The sequence below is a fragment of the Pezoporus wallicus genome, unplaced genomic scaffold (assembly GCF_028554395.1).
Source record: "Pezoporus wallicus isolate ANWC-B61680 ecotype Strahan unplaced genomic scaffold, APGP_CSIRO_Pwel_v1 contig_4191, whole genome shotgun sequence".
NCBI lineage: Eukaryota > Metazoa > Chordata > Aves > Psittaciformes > Psittacidae > Pezoporus > Pezoporus wallicus.
In genome coordinates, this window is record NW_026641383.1 from 2,677,324 (window position 1) to 2,689,949 (window position 12,626).

At 40.2% G+C, this 12,626-nt stretch overlaps 1 protein-coding gene across 2 annotated transcripts in view; it reads right to left on the bottom strand.

The window, feature by feature from the left end:
- PPP3R1 (protein phosphatase 3 regulatory subunit B, alpha) overlaps nt 1–11,401 on the bottom strand; it is a 42,668-nt gene extending 31,267 nt beyond the window's left edge. The window contains exon 1 of one of the 2 annotated variants that reach the window (XM_057423388.1): nt 11,397–11,401. In XM_057423388.1, coding sequence (XP_057279371.1) covers nt 11,397–11,398 — 2 coding nt within the window. In that variant the 5' untranslated portion in view covers nt 11,399–11,401. Of the gene's footprint in view, nt 1–7,097; nt 7,122–11,396 lie in introns of those variants that run through there. The other variant, XM_057423387.1, reaches the window with a different exon arrangement.
- Nucleotides 11,402–12,626: the final 1,225 nt, after the last annotated feature.

The following is a 12,626-nucleotide window of genomic DNA, read 5'->3' on the forward strand; positions in this document are numbered from 1 at the left end:
AATTAAATAAAAAGGGAGATGAGCATCAGTTAGTAAGCTTAGAAGGCTTCAGTTTTTCAGGAGATTCAGACATAGATTCATCGTTCCACTACAAGCAGTATTTGTAGAGGGGAAAGAAAATAAAGACATTCTAGAAATGAAGCTAACAGGCTGCATCATACAACTGAATTATACTCCTTGGTGCAAAAGACTATTCTACAGTGGAATACAATTCCCTATTCATAGAAAGAGGTTAGAAATACTCAAACCAATGTGATCAGTGCATCTTTCTCTACCAACCAATTATCCTGAATTTCAGATTTTAACAATGTATTCAGTAATGAGTTAACTGCAAAGATTAAGGCTTTGGCAAGACTTGCACAGGTATTTTTTGAATGGATCTGAGAAGGCATGAAGGAAAAATAAAGTTGATGCAGCTGTACTGTATACAACAGTCTACTAAGAGTTTAGAAGAGTCCAACTTGATCAGGAAAGTTTAAGTGCCAATTCAGAGAATATAATCAATTCAGACAGGCTGTAACCACAGGGACTTAAAACAGATTCAGGACAGTCACACAGATCAGCAGGCTACTTGATCAAACGGTCTAAGAGCAGAGAAACAGGTTGCATAAATAGATGCTGTCATCAGCCTTCCCTCCCAGTTAAAAAAAAATCATGGAGAATTTAATACCACTTAGTGCTAGAAAGGGCCATCTGAGGTTGGAAGAAGGGATAAGTGTTTTATGGCTCTCCAAGAGGAGAGAAAATGGAAATAGTACAGTGAAAAAAATCACAAATGGAAAACGACAATAAACAGAATTGTCATTCAGGATCTATCGCAAAAGAGGCTGAAGAACACTGCAAAGAACTGTGTGAAGGACACATATCTGAAAACAGAAAAAGTTATTTGACTTCATGAACTGACAAGAACAGAAAACAATCAAGGAAGCAAAGATGCAGAACTGGGCAAAATGTGCAAGTCAAAGGAAGAAGCAGACTATGCTGAAAGGGAATTGTTGCATAGAAACAGAATGTGCAAAACAGATTGTATTCCAGTATTACTAACCATCTCTAAGAGTTAACAGTAATCTTAATACTTTGGGTTTGGGGTTTTGTTTTTTTTTCCTCCCTTTTCAAAAGGAAAATAACTTCATCAGAACTTACAGCTGTCAGCTATTAAATTGAGACATTTTAACAAGCTCTGGTTTAGGTTATGCCACTCAGGGACTCATGAAGAATTCAGTAAAGAATAAAGATGAGTCACACAGTTTGAAAACAGGCCCTACCAACACTGTGATCCAATAGAAAGGGATCAAAATCATTGTAATTAAAATATCAAGAATTTTACAAAACATTAAACAGGTTTGCCAGGTATTACCAGCTTCCATTTTAAGTCACACAGAAAAATACCACACTGCTTTCAATTAGGGTTTTCACTGCAATGGAATATTCCAAACTCTTGAAACGGTTTTCTTTATATGACCTGTGTCATGGAGAAAATACTGACTTGTTTTTTTAAATCATAACATTGAGGCGACGTCCATTCAGGAGTTGGTCATCTGAAATAGTATTCAAATGCAATTAAAACCATAGATTATTTTAGTTCAAGTTCAACAGGGCAGGAACTAACTTGTATCATATTTATGTAAAGAACACAAATATTTAATATTCAATATCAAAGAGAGACATCTAGCACTTTAGCTACAAGCTAATAAAAGTGTACTAAAAAGATTAAATTAGAATTCCAACCCAGTTTTAATAGCTTATAAACAGATGTCCCATCCCTGGAAGTGTTCAAGGCCAGGTTGGATGAGGCGTTGAGCAACCTGGTCTAGTGGAAGGTGTCCCTGCCCATGGCAGGGGGTTGGAACTAGGTGACCTCATAGCAGCCTTCCAGTATCTGAAGGGGGGCTATAGGGATGCTGGGGACAGACTATTCATTAGGGACTGTAGTGACAGGACAAAGGGTAATGGGTTCAAACTTAAACAGGTGAAGTTTAGATTGGATATAAGGAAGAAATTCTTTACTGTTAGGGTGGTGAGGCTCTGGAATAGTTAGAATAGTAGAATAGATCAGGCTGGAAAAAACCTTAAGATCATCTAGTTCCAACCCCCCTGCCATGGGCAGGGACACCTCACACTAAACCATGTCACCCAAGGCTCTGTTCAAACTGGCCTTGAACACCACCAGGGATGGAGCATTCACAGCTTCCCTGGGCCACCCACTCCAATGCCTTGCCACGCTTACAGGAAAGAACTTCTTCCTTATAGCCAATCTAAACTTCCCCTGTTTAAGTTTTAACCCCTTACCCCTTGGTCCTGTCATTACAGTCCCTAATGAAGAGTTCCTCCCCAGCATCCCTATAGCCCCCTTCAGATACCGGAAGGCTGCTATGAGGTCTCCATGCAGCCTTCTCTTCTCCAAGCTGAACAGCACCAACTTTCTCAGCCTGTTTTCATATGGGAGGTGCTCCAGTCCCCTGATCATCCTTGTGGCCTCCTTTGGACTTGTTCCAACAGTTCCATGTCCTTTTTATGTTGAGGACACGAGAACTGCACACAATACTCCAAGCAACGTCTCACGAGAGCAGAGGGGCAGGATCACCTCCTTCAATGTGCTGGTTACACTCCATTTGATGCAGCCCAGGATATGGTTGGCTTTCTGGGCTGCAGGTGCACACTGAAGCCGGCTCATGTTCAGTTTCTCATCCAATAATCCCAAATTCTTCTGTGCAGGGCTGCTCTGAATCTACTCTCTGCCCAACCTGTAGCTGTGCCTGGAATTGCTGTGACCCAGGTGTAGGACCTTGTACTTGGCTTGGCTGAACTTCCTAAGGCTGGCATCTGCCCACCTCACAAGTGTCAAGGTCCCTCTGGATGTCATTCCTTCCCTCCAGTGTATCAACCAAAACACACAGCTTGGTGCCATGGGCAAACGTGTTGAGGGTGCACTCAATCCCACTGTCCATGTTGCTGACAAAGATGTTGAACAAGACTGGTCCCAACACCGATCTCTTGAGGGACACCACTCATTACTGTAAATGATGTTTGCATAAATTTTTTTGGTAAAGAGTCACAGCACTTGCTGAAGAAAAGATTCATTCATCCTGTTAGAAATCAAAGCTTATTAATTGCTGCAACTAACAATACAATTAAAAACAGCTGTCCTGAAGAGCTGTAAATTCCCTTAAGATGTAAATCTACATAAAAGCAAGCACGAAAGCACATGCAAAGCAGCATTAGAAAAAAATACAGCTATTTATAGGGTCCACAAGTCCCAAAATAAGTCAAGCAGACGCATCCCTGCAGAGCCCCACTGTCTTTCAGTAACAATTACCAGTTGCTTTGGAAGCTCACAATCAAGAATATAGTCATTCAAATTCAAGGCACAGCACAAATCACAAGTGCATCCACTCCGCAAAGAATGATGCAACTGTACATGTAAATATAATCTGCCCACAAAACCACAGGCTACTGTTTTTCTTCGACTTCCTATCTTCTCTTCATACATTGTAGTTCCAAAACTACTGCTTGAAAACCTTAAAGGCACCATATAATACGTATGTATTTGTACACCAGTCTGGCATGAACTGCAACTCAAGGAACACTTCTAATCTTAATGTTTTAACCACGCCTTGCAAGATGCTGGGTAATATGGATTAACGTCACAAAACATTTTTGACACAGCACAGATGCTAAACAATACCTCTGAGAAAGCAACCACAATCTAACTATTGCTAAAAAACACCCACTCTCTCACTTAAACCAACTCCTCCCAATTCTTCTGGAATCTTTAGCTGCTCTGCCCCTACTACCGAGCATTACAGTACTACTACATAACTACATATAATGCCAGACTTTAAACCACCATCTACTACTTCCTCCCAATTTTAGTCCCTTTTACTCATGTGACTTTGTTTTCTCATTAAGAAAGGGAATTTGACCACCTTATAGCTCATTGCTCATTTTTTCTTGGCTTCTTAAAAGAAAACTTTTCAAAAGTGAACTCGCACCAACAAGAGGGCTGCAACTTAACATTCCAGACTACACACAATTCAAATTTACTAATCTCTCCAATTTTATATTTGCCACTAATCTGATTTTTTAATGCACTATATGAAATAAAAAATTAACGCCAGCAGTGCCAAATACAAATGCTTTAATATTATTACTAAAATAACAAACCTTAGTGTTTTCAATGAACTATTTCAGGAAAGCTAACCCCATTTTTATGAGAATCCCTGAAAAACTTTAATAATATGTAGGGAACAAATACTTCACTAGATACCTCTATGAAGAATAACGATTAGAGTGCTAAGATAGTTTCATTAAATGAAATACAAAAATCAAGTTTATTCATTTGGGATTTTTTGTTATTTCTGGTTAGAATTTCTATTAATCCTTTTTTTTTCTAGACTTGTTAGCAGATCTACATGCCGTAAAGCTTTTATCAGAAAAATCCGTGACATGTTGCTCCAGTGTTATCAACAAAGCTGACCCATGACTGCTCAGACACCAAGGTGCTAAGCCTGTTAAGTAGTGGCTCAATAGTAAATTCAACTTCCCCAAGGGAACATCATTACATACACAACACCGAAAGAGCTGTTCTGTCGTTACGTCTACAAAGCATGCAAGAAGTTCTTTGTAAGCTCAGGCCTAATGCCATATCCATGAAGTTTATTTCAAAAAATAAAAAACTCCTTTTCAAGTCCTCTCTGCCAGCCATAGCATCTCTGAGCACAGGGAATTCAAGGGAGTTCTTTCAACTTCAGCGATGCTATTCAGAAACCATGCAGTCAGCAGTGAAACAGCAGTTTTGTCTTTCACTACCTATTAAAAAAACCCCAAACACCTGATAAATGTACAAAAGGGAGCTATTCGCAGGGTGACAACAGAAAAGGGGCAGAAAAAGAGAGAAGCACTGTAGCTGAGGTCTTCCTTACCAAAGTTTCTAGCTGTTTAAAATAAACAGTAAAAAAACCTCCGTATCTGTCACAAATACACCACAGAAAGAAGTTCCACAGCATTTCAAGATGATCCTATGATTATATTGTTGTGAGAATCACAGCTGAAACCATTTTTCCAGTAGCTGGGCTTCTTCACAAAAATATATTAATCCTGGCCTTCACTTCTGGGCTTCCTGTCTGCTATCCCATCCCCTATTCTCCTATCCTTCCCGATTTGTTACTTAAGTTCTTTAGCAAAAGCCTTACTACATTTTTTTAATTCTTACTTTACCTAATTTGGACCATGATACAAAGTGTCTGCGAACTTCAAACTCCATAAGCTTTTTAAAATAGGCACTGTATCAGCTTACTAAGGGAGTTCTGATCTTTGCCTTAAAGAGTTTGCTTAAAAAAAGTCCACCAACACAAGATTTCACACATATTCACCTGAGAGTATTTCCTCACACAACCTGTTCACAGCTTGGAAGCCAAGATTGCTCCTGTTGGCAGTTCATGAGCAATGCTGTCCTTTAATCCAAAGCATTTAAAGGGTTTCTGAGACTTCTTTAATGCAGTTAAGGATTATATATATCACTAGGGATTCTTCCTTAATTGTGGAATGGAGTATCAATAGCAGAGCCAACTGAATGTCAAGTTACAAACAAGTCAGATATAGTCTCCAGCCTGTTTTGCACCATCTACATAGCTTCCCAAGCAGTTAAAGTAGTAACACGCTTGTGGCTGCGCTAGGTACAATCTAAAAAGCAACACATAAAACATTTTAAAGGTCTTTGTGGAAAAGGCCTAAAAAAGCAGGTACCAAATTAAAAATTTCAAGCTATACATTTAGAAAGCTACATTAAAATGCTAAGATTAAATTTTCCTATTTAAAAGAACTGTCACCCCAAAAACTACTTTACTTGAGAGATGTGGGTTTTATTCTTAGAAACACCTGAAACTTTAACAAAGAAATAACCTTGCCACAGACTTTTCCCATTCAGATTACATAGAACAGGCCTAAATAGGAAGACAAGCCATAGCTTAAGTTTAGCCCTGGTTAAACTGATCTCAATATTCGATATTCCTAAGGAAATACAGAATTTCACACAGTGACCAAAACAATCTAGCTACATCATACATCAAGCAGAATATATTGCTTCTAGTCCTGTATTTAAATCACTACGAAATCATGAATTTCAAATACTTTAAGTTTCCTGATCATTGGTCCAGGGAAACAACAGTGAAAATACTCCTACAATACTTGAACTTACATACTGAAAGATTTATCTGTTCCCCAGATTAAAAGATGTTGGTCCATATCCAAGTCTGTCCCACTTCATTCAGCACATTAAAGCAATCTTTGTAGCAGATCTTTCTCAAACTGCTGGTGTTGAGATTATTTTAGGCCACTGACATCTAAGAAACTCAAAAGCTTTTACGGGATATAAAAAGCCCATTTCCAGGTGTAATCTCTAAAGAAATCACTTGAAGTGGGTAACGCTGCTACAGAGATGTTGAAAAAAGGCTGCGTATGCCCAAGCTTTCAATTACTGAGCACCACCACATGCCTTAAGCCAAATGGACTGTGCCAGCACATTTTCTGGTGGCTGCATTCTAACTCCAATAATTCATCAGCCCCAAGACCTCAAAATTTATTTACTTTAGCAATTAATTTGATTTAGACTTATTTTCAGAGCTACAAATTTTCATTTCTGACATCACATACTCATGTATAAAAAGGGCCTTAGATAAGTTATTACACCTCACAAAGACCTCAAACTTTTTCATATGTAAAACAAGAACAACATTTACCAGCTTCAGGAAAGTACAGTAAGGTAAGCTCCTATGGGTCTTTGGGAAAGAAAGAACATATTTAAGTATTTATATAATCAAGTCAGCCAATAAAATTCTTACAGTTTCCCCAGAGTTCCAAATTTTTTTTCTGTTTTAATTAACAGCGGCAAGTAAAATGAGATATTTATTTTCTTACTATATCCTACTCAGAAGGTTCCAACTGTGAAACCTTTAAGCATAAGCACTATTGACTCCTCTCTCAATGTAGATTTATGCCTTTCACCATTCCTTCCTCATCACTTCAATCTTGACTCCCCCAGTGCTTGCTCCTCCAGAAGCAGAGGAGTATGATCATAACAAGGGCCTCAACAGGAGCACCTTCCCCATTTCTGCTGATGATTCTGGCAAAGCAAAAGCATGTAGGAAGCACGGGAACAGCCAGCCCTTTTTGCCCTTGTGGTCTTTCTGTAAGGAACACACAGGAATAAAGCTTAGGAAAAGAGAAAAATATCCTGGCCAGAAGAAGAAAAGGATGGAAAATAGGGAAATGTGTCACTAAATGAACTGGCTGCCGATCAACAAAGAACAACGCAGTGTAATTTTTCTCCCAATTACAAGTTTACAAATGATACTACCCAGAGCAGGGAGAACAGGCTTGAGAGGAAAGAGGAGTGGCAAGGAAATAAAGACCAAATTGCTTTCAAGAAGTCATATATTAGCTCAAATTACAAGAAAGTTTTTCCTACAAACACATTTTCTGGTCACCATTTCATATAACTAAACCAAAGTCTTAATAGTTTCATGTTCAACTCCTATTCAGACTTGTAACATTTTAGGAGAGGGTACAATTTTCTTAAACTCGGCTAAACACAGGCAATAAAAGAGGGCAGGAAAGTAAAAGATTTCTTTTACTAGCAGGGAAATCAAAGCAATGTTGAAAAATATTATGCCAGTGCAATTTATGAATTACAGTAGAATACTATTAAGCAATATATTTAATAGTACAATTAAAAAAAGCTATTCTTTCTGCAACGTTGCCAGGTAAGCACTGTCTCAAAGCCTAGCTACAAGCAAGCTGTAAAATCTTCACTTGTAGATTAATTGCTTCTTGAATGTATTGTGTCAATCAAAACTGATAAATAATTTTCTTATAGTAGCTTGCCTACACTTTAAAAACTTCCTATATACCTTTCTGACATACAAAAATGAGTGAAATGAAGAGACAGCAAGAGACCAAGAAATGGTTTAGCACTAAAATGGGTATTTCTGCCTCATTTGTTTCCCCAGAAATAACAAAACTACTAAGACCTCCCTTTCTGGCACCGATTGACAGAAGACAGTCCCATCTCTTTTAAGATATGAATTAAAAAAAAACACAACAAATTGGATGTTATTAAACTCACTTCTTTAAACCTTCCCTTTCAGTGCTAAGTCAGATGCCTTAGAAAATGAATATTCTGAAGATCCTGATTCATGTCCACCACAAACCACTTTCCCCTCAACTGCTCAATTTTCATTTCTCCCTGTTAAACTGTTTAACCATCTAAAGGCAGAAATCTATTTCTATTGCAGTAACAGTGGAAAAAAATATAATTAGTTTTCAAAATGTCTCCTCCTCCACCAACAGGATCTGTAGATCACAGGGTTAACTTGCATATTTAAACTGGGCCTCTGTGCCTCTACAAATTACTTCCAAAATAAAATATATTTTTTAAACAAAGTGGCTTAAATAAGCCTACCAAATACTTCTTCAGACCTAAACATGTGCTTTTTGAATCCTAGACCAGTTATTCTACCTGTGGTGGAAGACCACCAGTAGGCTGTCAGGCACAAGATGGACTACCCGAGTGCCTCTGAGTTCCTGCTACCTGTCACAAAACTGAACTGACTGTTTCAGATGTCTGTAATGATAGCTGCGAAATGATTTGGTAATGGAGTAACTAGGTTTTTCTTCGGCTAAGAACCAACCTACTTAATACAATCCCTGGTAAACAGTAAACAATGATTTAAGACAGTCTTCTGGGTTTTTTCTGGCTTCTTGTGAAAAATGTTCTGCTGGAACAGGAGGCTTCAGTAGTTTAGAAACACTGTTAGATTAGATTCAATTAGAGAAAATGCACCAGAAGCACTGCTACTCAAGTGAGTCAAAACAACTGAATAGTCTAGCTAAGATGGTGCACCATGTAACAGTTTGGGGTGACTCCTGAGGAATTCTGTCTTCTGTCCTACAATTAGAAAGCTCAAGAGCTGGATATGAAACCAGAATATACACCACCCAAAGAAAACAGAATTTACCTATCCAAACCTGAGATTGTTTAATAGCACCTATCTGTGCTATTTACCTTTTCCTAGAAAATACTACTCACAGAAAAAACTTGCTAAGTCAACTCTGACAGAAATAGCATATCAACATTACTTCTACCATTATGTAATGGACACATCATCTTACGCTCTGTCAATAGATTATTTTAGAACTGACTGCAGCAAAACATCCAGCACTACATTCTTTGACTCACTAGATGTTTATGTTTTATCGTAAGCTACCTACTATGAACACAATACATTCACCTATTCCTTCGCTATAACTGACAGCTCTCCAGTCCTGTACAAATACAAAAGAAATGTTACTTCAAACTGTGAAAAAGAACTGCTCTCTGCAAATTAAGTAAAGGTTGAAACAAGGTCTATCTCATTACAAGTGAATGCTTTCAGTGACAACATCCACAGTGTAGTGACAGTAAAAAGAATGACAGCTAAAAGTTTTTTTTTTTTAATGTTTATCAGCTATTTAGTTTTAAGCTTGGTTTTCAAACTATGAGGCATCCAAGATCAGCTGTTATCAGACCCACCACACTGATACAGCTATAGTGAAGACTCTCCTGGTGTAGTTACTGCTTATATGAGCAAACACCTTTACTGGTAGAGATAATATCCAGCATACCTTTTTTCCCCCAGCATCTGCATTTGCATACTGCAATTGATCAGACACAAACACTGTTTAAGAAATCGCAAAGTAATCGTCAACATTATTGCACCACCAAAATATGCTAGGACAAGTTTAGTTACAACAGAATGGAGGAAAAAACAAAGTAAATCACAGGTTCATTAAAGGTCACTAACACAGGCATCATGATTAAATAACATTTTCTTCACGTTTATACATATTAGTGTATCAGGCAAGTCTTTGAGAACAAAATTTGCATGGAAGACCCAACTAATGAAAGCATGAGCACAACTGCTGTGTGGAAGATGATCACTGTTCATCTATACATTCACAGTAATTAGCAGTACTGCAACTACGGCAACAATTTTTAATCATAACTTTTTTCAAGTCTTTATTTCACTAATACCTTGTTCTCAAAATACAAGTTGTCTTTTCTCACAGTCTTAATGTAATCCCAGACTGCATGAAGGCATTCAGCAAACACATTGGTTTAGTGTCCAACTGAAAACAAACCTTTATACATTTCAAAGTATTTTTCCAAATACATGCCTAACAGACATTGAAGTGCACATGCAAAGACAGACTGAGCACAGCACATCAGCTTCTGCTGCAACTTTATTTTTTAATGGAAAGACTGCAAGCCCCTGCTTAAAACCAAAAGGAAACCCATTTTCGACTCTGTGAGATCTAATGTGAAATGTGATAAACAGCTGGCCTTGCTATTTAAGAACGAAAAAGTTTACACCACTTCTATTTCTCCAGCTGTAAAACCAAGATATTGCCAGAGTCTTCCTGAAGCCAGGGTACTGGATAATTTAGGCTAAAATAAATGTTTATTAAAAAAGGGCGTTGATTTCTTGGCAGCGGTGAAAAGCAGGAGACACCCCTAGTGTCGACGTAAAATACTACAGGACTCCATACTGTATCTCTGGGTTAATTTTACGGCAGCAAAAGGGAAATTTAAATCGTCATGATTTAAAAAACAGAGCGACTCAAATACACACACCTGAACGTACCGCATACCTTCTTCCTGCGGTCTCAAAACCCACATGCCTATCATATTTGAAGTGTCAGCTTTCTAAACGCGCCCCAATTAAAGTATACATTATCTAGCCTGTCTCCCTGCCATGGGCTACGTGCATTATAGCTTTCCGGTCTGCACACGAACAGAGAAACGCTGCTGCACCAAGGGCGGGGGGGTGGGAGGGAACCCCATTGAGACTGTAAAACAACCCCCACAGCACATCGCTACCAAAATGCCGGGCTCGCCGATACATCTGGAAAACAAATGAAGCGCAGGCCGGGGAGGGCGATCCCCGGACTGAGGGGAAGGGGGGGGGGGGGTGGAGAAGCGGGTTTGGGGGCGGGAGTGAGGTGAGGGGGTGCCGGAGGACGAGGCGGGGGGAATGGAAGGACCGAGCGCCATGAGCGCTGCCGGGGCGGGGGGAGGCGGCAGGAGGCGGCGGGGCACACGGAGGCGAGGCGGCGGCGGTAGGCGGCAGAAGGGAAGCGGGCGGCCGTGCCTACCCCCCGGAGAGGCGCGGGACGGCCACAGCGGCGGCCAGCGCGGAGAGCGGGAAGGGGAAGCCCAGCGAGGCTCTCGCCCTAGGGAGGACGTGGATGGCTCGGGGGCGGGAGGCGGAGGAGACAGGTCAGAAGCAGGGCAGCAGCTGCGAAGCGGAGCGGCGACCGGGCCAGGCCGCGGGGCCATTGCCTCGCCCCTGGAGGACAAAATGGCGGCGGGGCGGGCGGGGTGCGAGGAAGCGGTGGTCGTTGTGCTGGGCTCTGTACGAGCGGAGGAAGTGGTGTGGTGGTTCCTTTTAGAGGGTCTTGCATGTTGAGTGTTGCCACAAGATAGGTCTGTGTTTACTGCTGAGGTCTCTGTCCAGGGAGAGGTTCCTTCAGGTGCTCCAGAGCTGCTGTTTGGCTGTGTTCCTCCACGCACACCCTGCTTAGGTTGTTGGAGCCCGTGGTGCTCGAGCTTCCCTCTTTGTTCTTGTGTGGATTCTGCTGTCTGTGGAAGAAAATAACCCATGCAGAATGTTCAGCACAGGTGGCCAGTGGAAGCACAGCTGTGAGTGGTGCCTCCTTTCTTCATCTGGCTGTTTTCTCAGGGTTTTAATGTTACGTTATAAAAGGCTATCTAGGTTGGAAGATGCTCAGTACTTCACAGATTTTGGGGTATCGTGTTTCTAGAGTGTTAATAATGAGTTACATAAAACTAAAAGAAATGTGCTGTGATGAAAGTGTTTATGTGTACGTTTGTGGTTTGATGCTGGTAGCTAATGCTTTGTGCCCTGGGTATTTTGCAAAGTAAAAGGACTGATAGAGTTGAACGCAAATGAAGATGAAAGATGCAGTCTCAGTAACCCCTTTGAGGCAAGATGTAGGGCAATGCAACCGCTTGCATAAGTAAGGCTGCCCCTCAGGGAGTGATCTCTCTATATTGTAAGGCTTTAAGTAGGCCAGATGACACCTTCAAAAACCTCTGTGAAGGGCAGAGCAAAATACTGAGTAAAAATTGGTTGATTTTATGTTCTTTTTAGCTGTTTTTGCTCTTCTTTCTGTGCTCGTTCTGCTGAATGTGTTTATTTTGGAGCACCACGACACAGCACATAACACCGTGACAAATGGTGATGTGAAAATAATAATTGCATATAAAATATTGTTGTGTTAGTACTGCGAAAGAGAAGATTCAGTATCATGTTGATGTTTTTTTTCGGGCATTTGACCCTTGGCTCACAATAGCTACGTATTTTGCCAGAGAAATGCCTGTCAATTCTTCCAAGTTCAAGGTGAATGACAACCTAATTTGTAGGCAAAGGGAGGGCTGAAGTACTGATTTAAAACCAGGTTAATTTTTTTTCAGGACCATAGCTGAGCATGAGCTTTCCAGTTTAAAATCGTAATTTTCCTTCCCTTCAGCTCCTTCTGGAAAAGGAGCTGCTGCATCATTGTTGCCC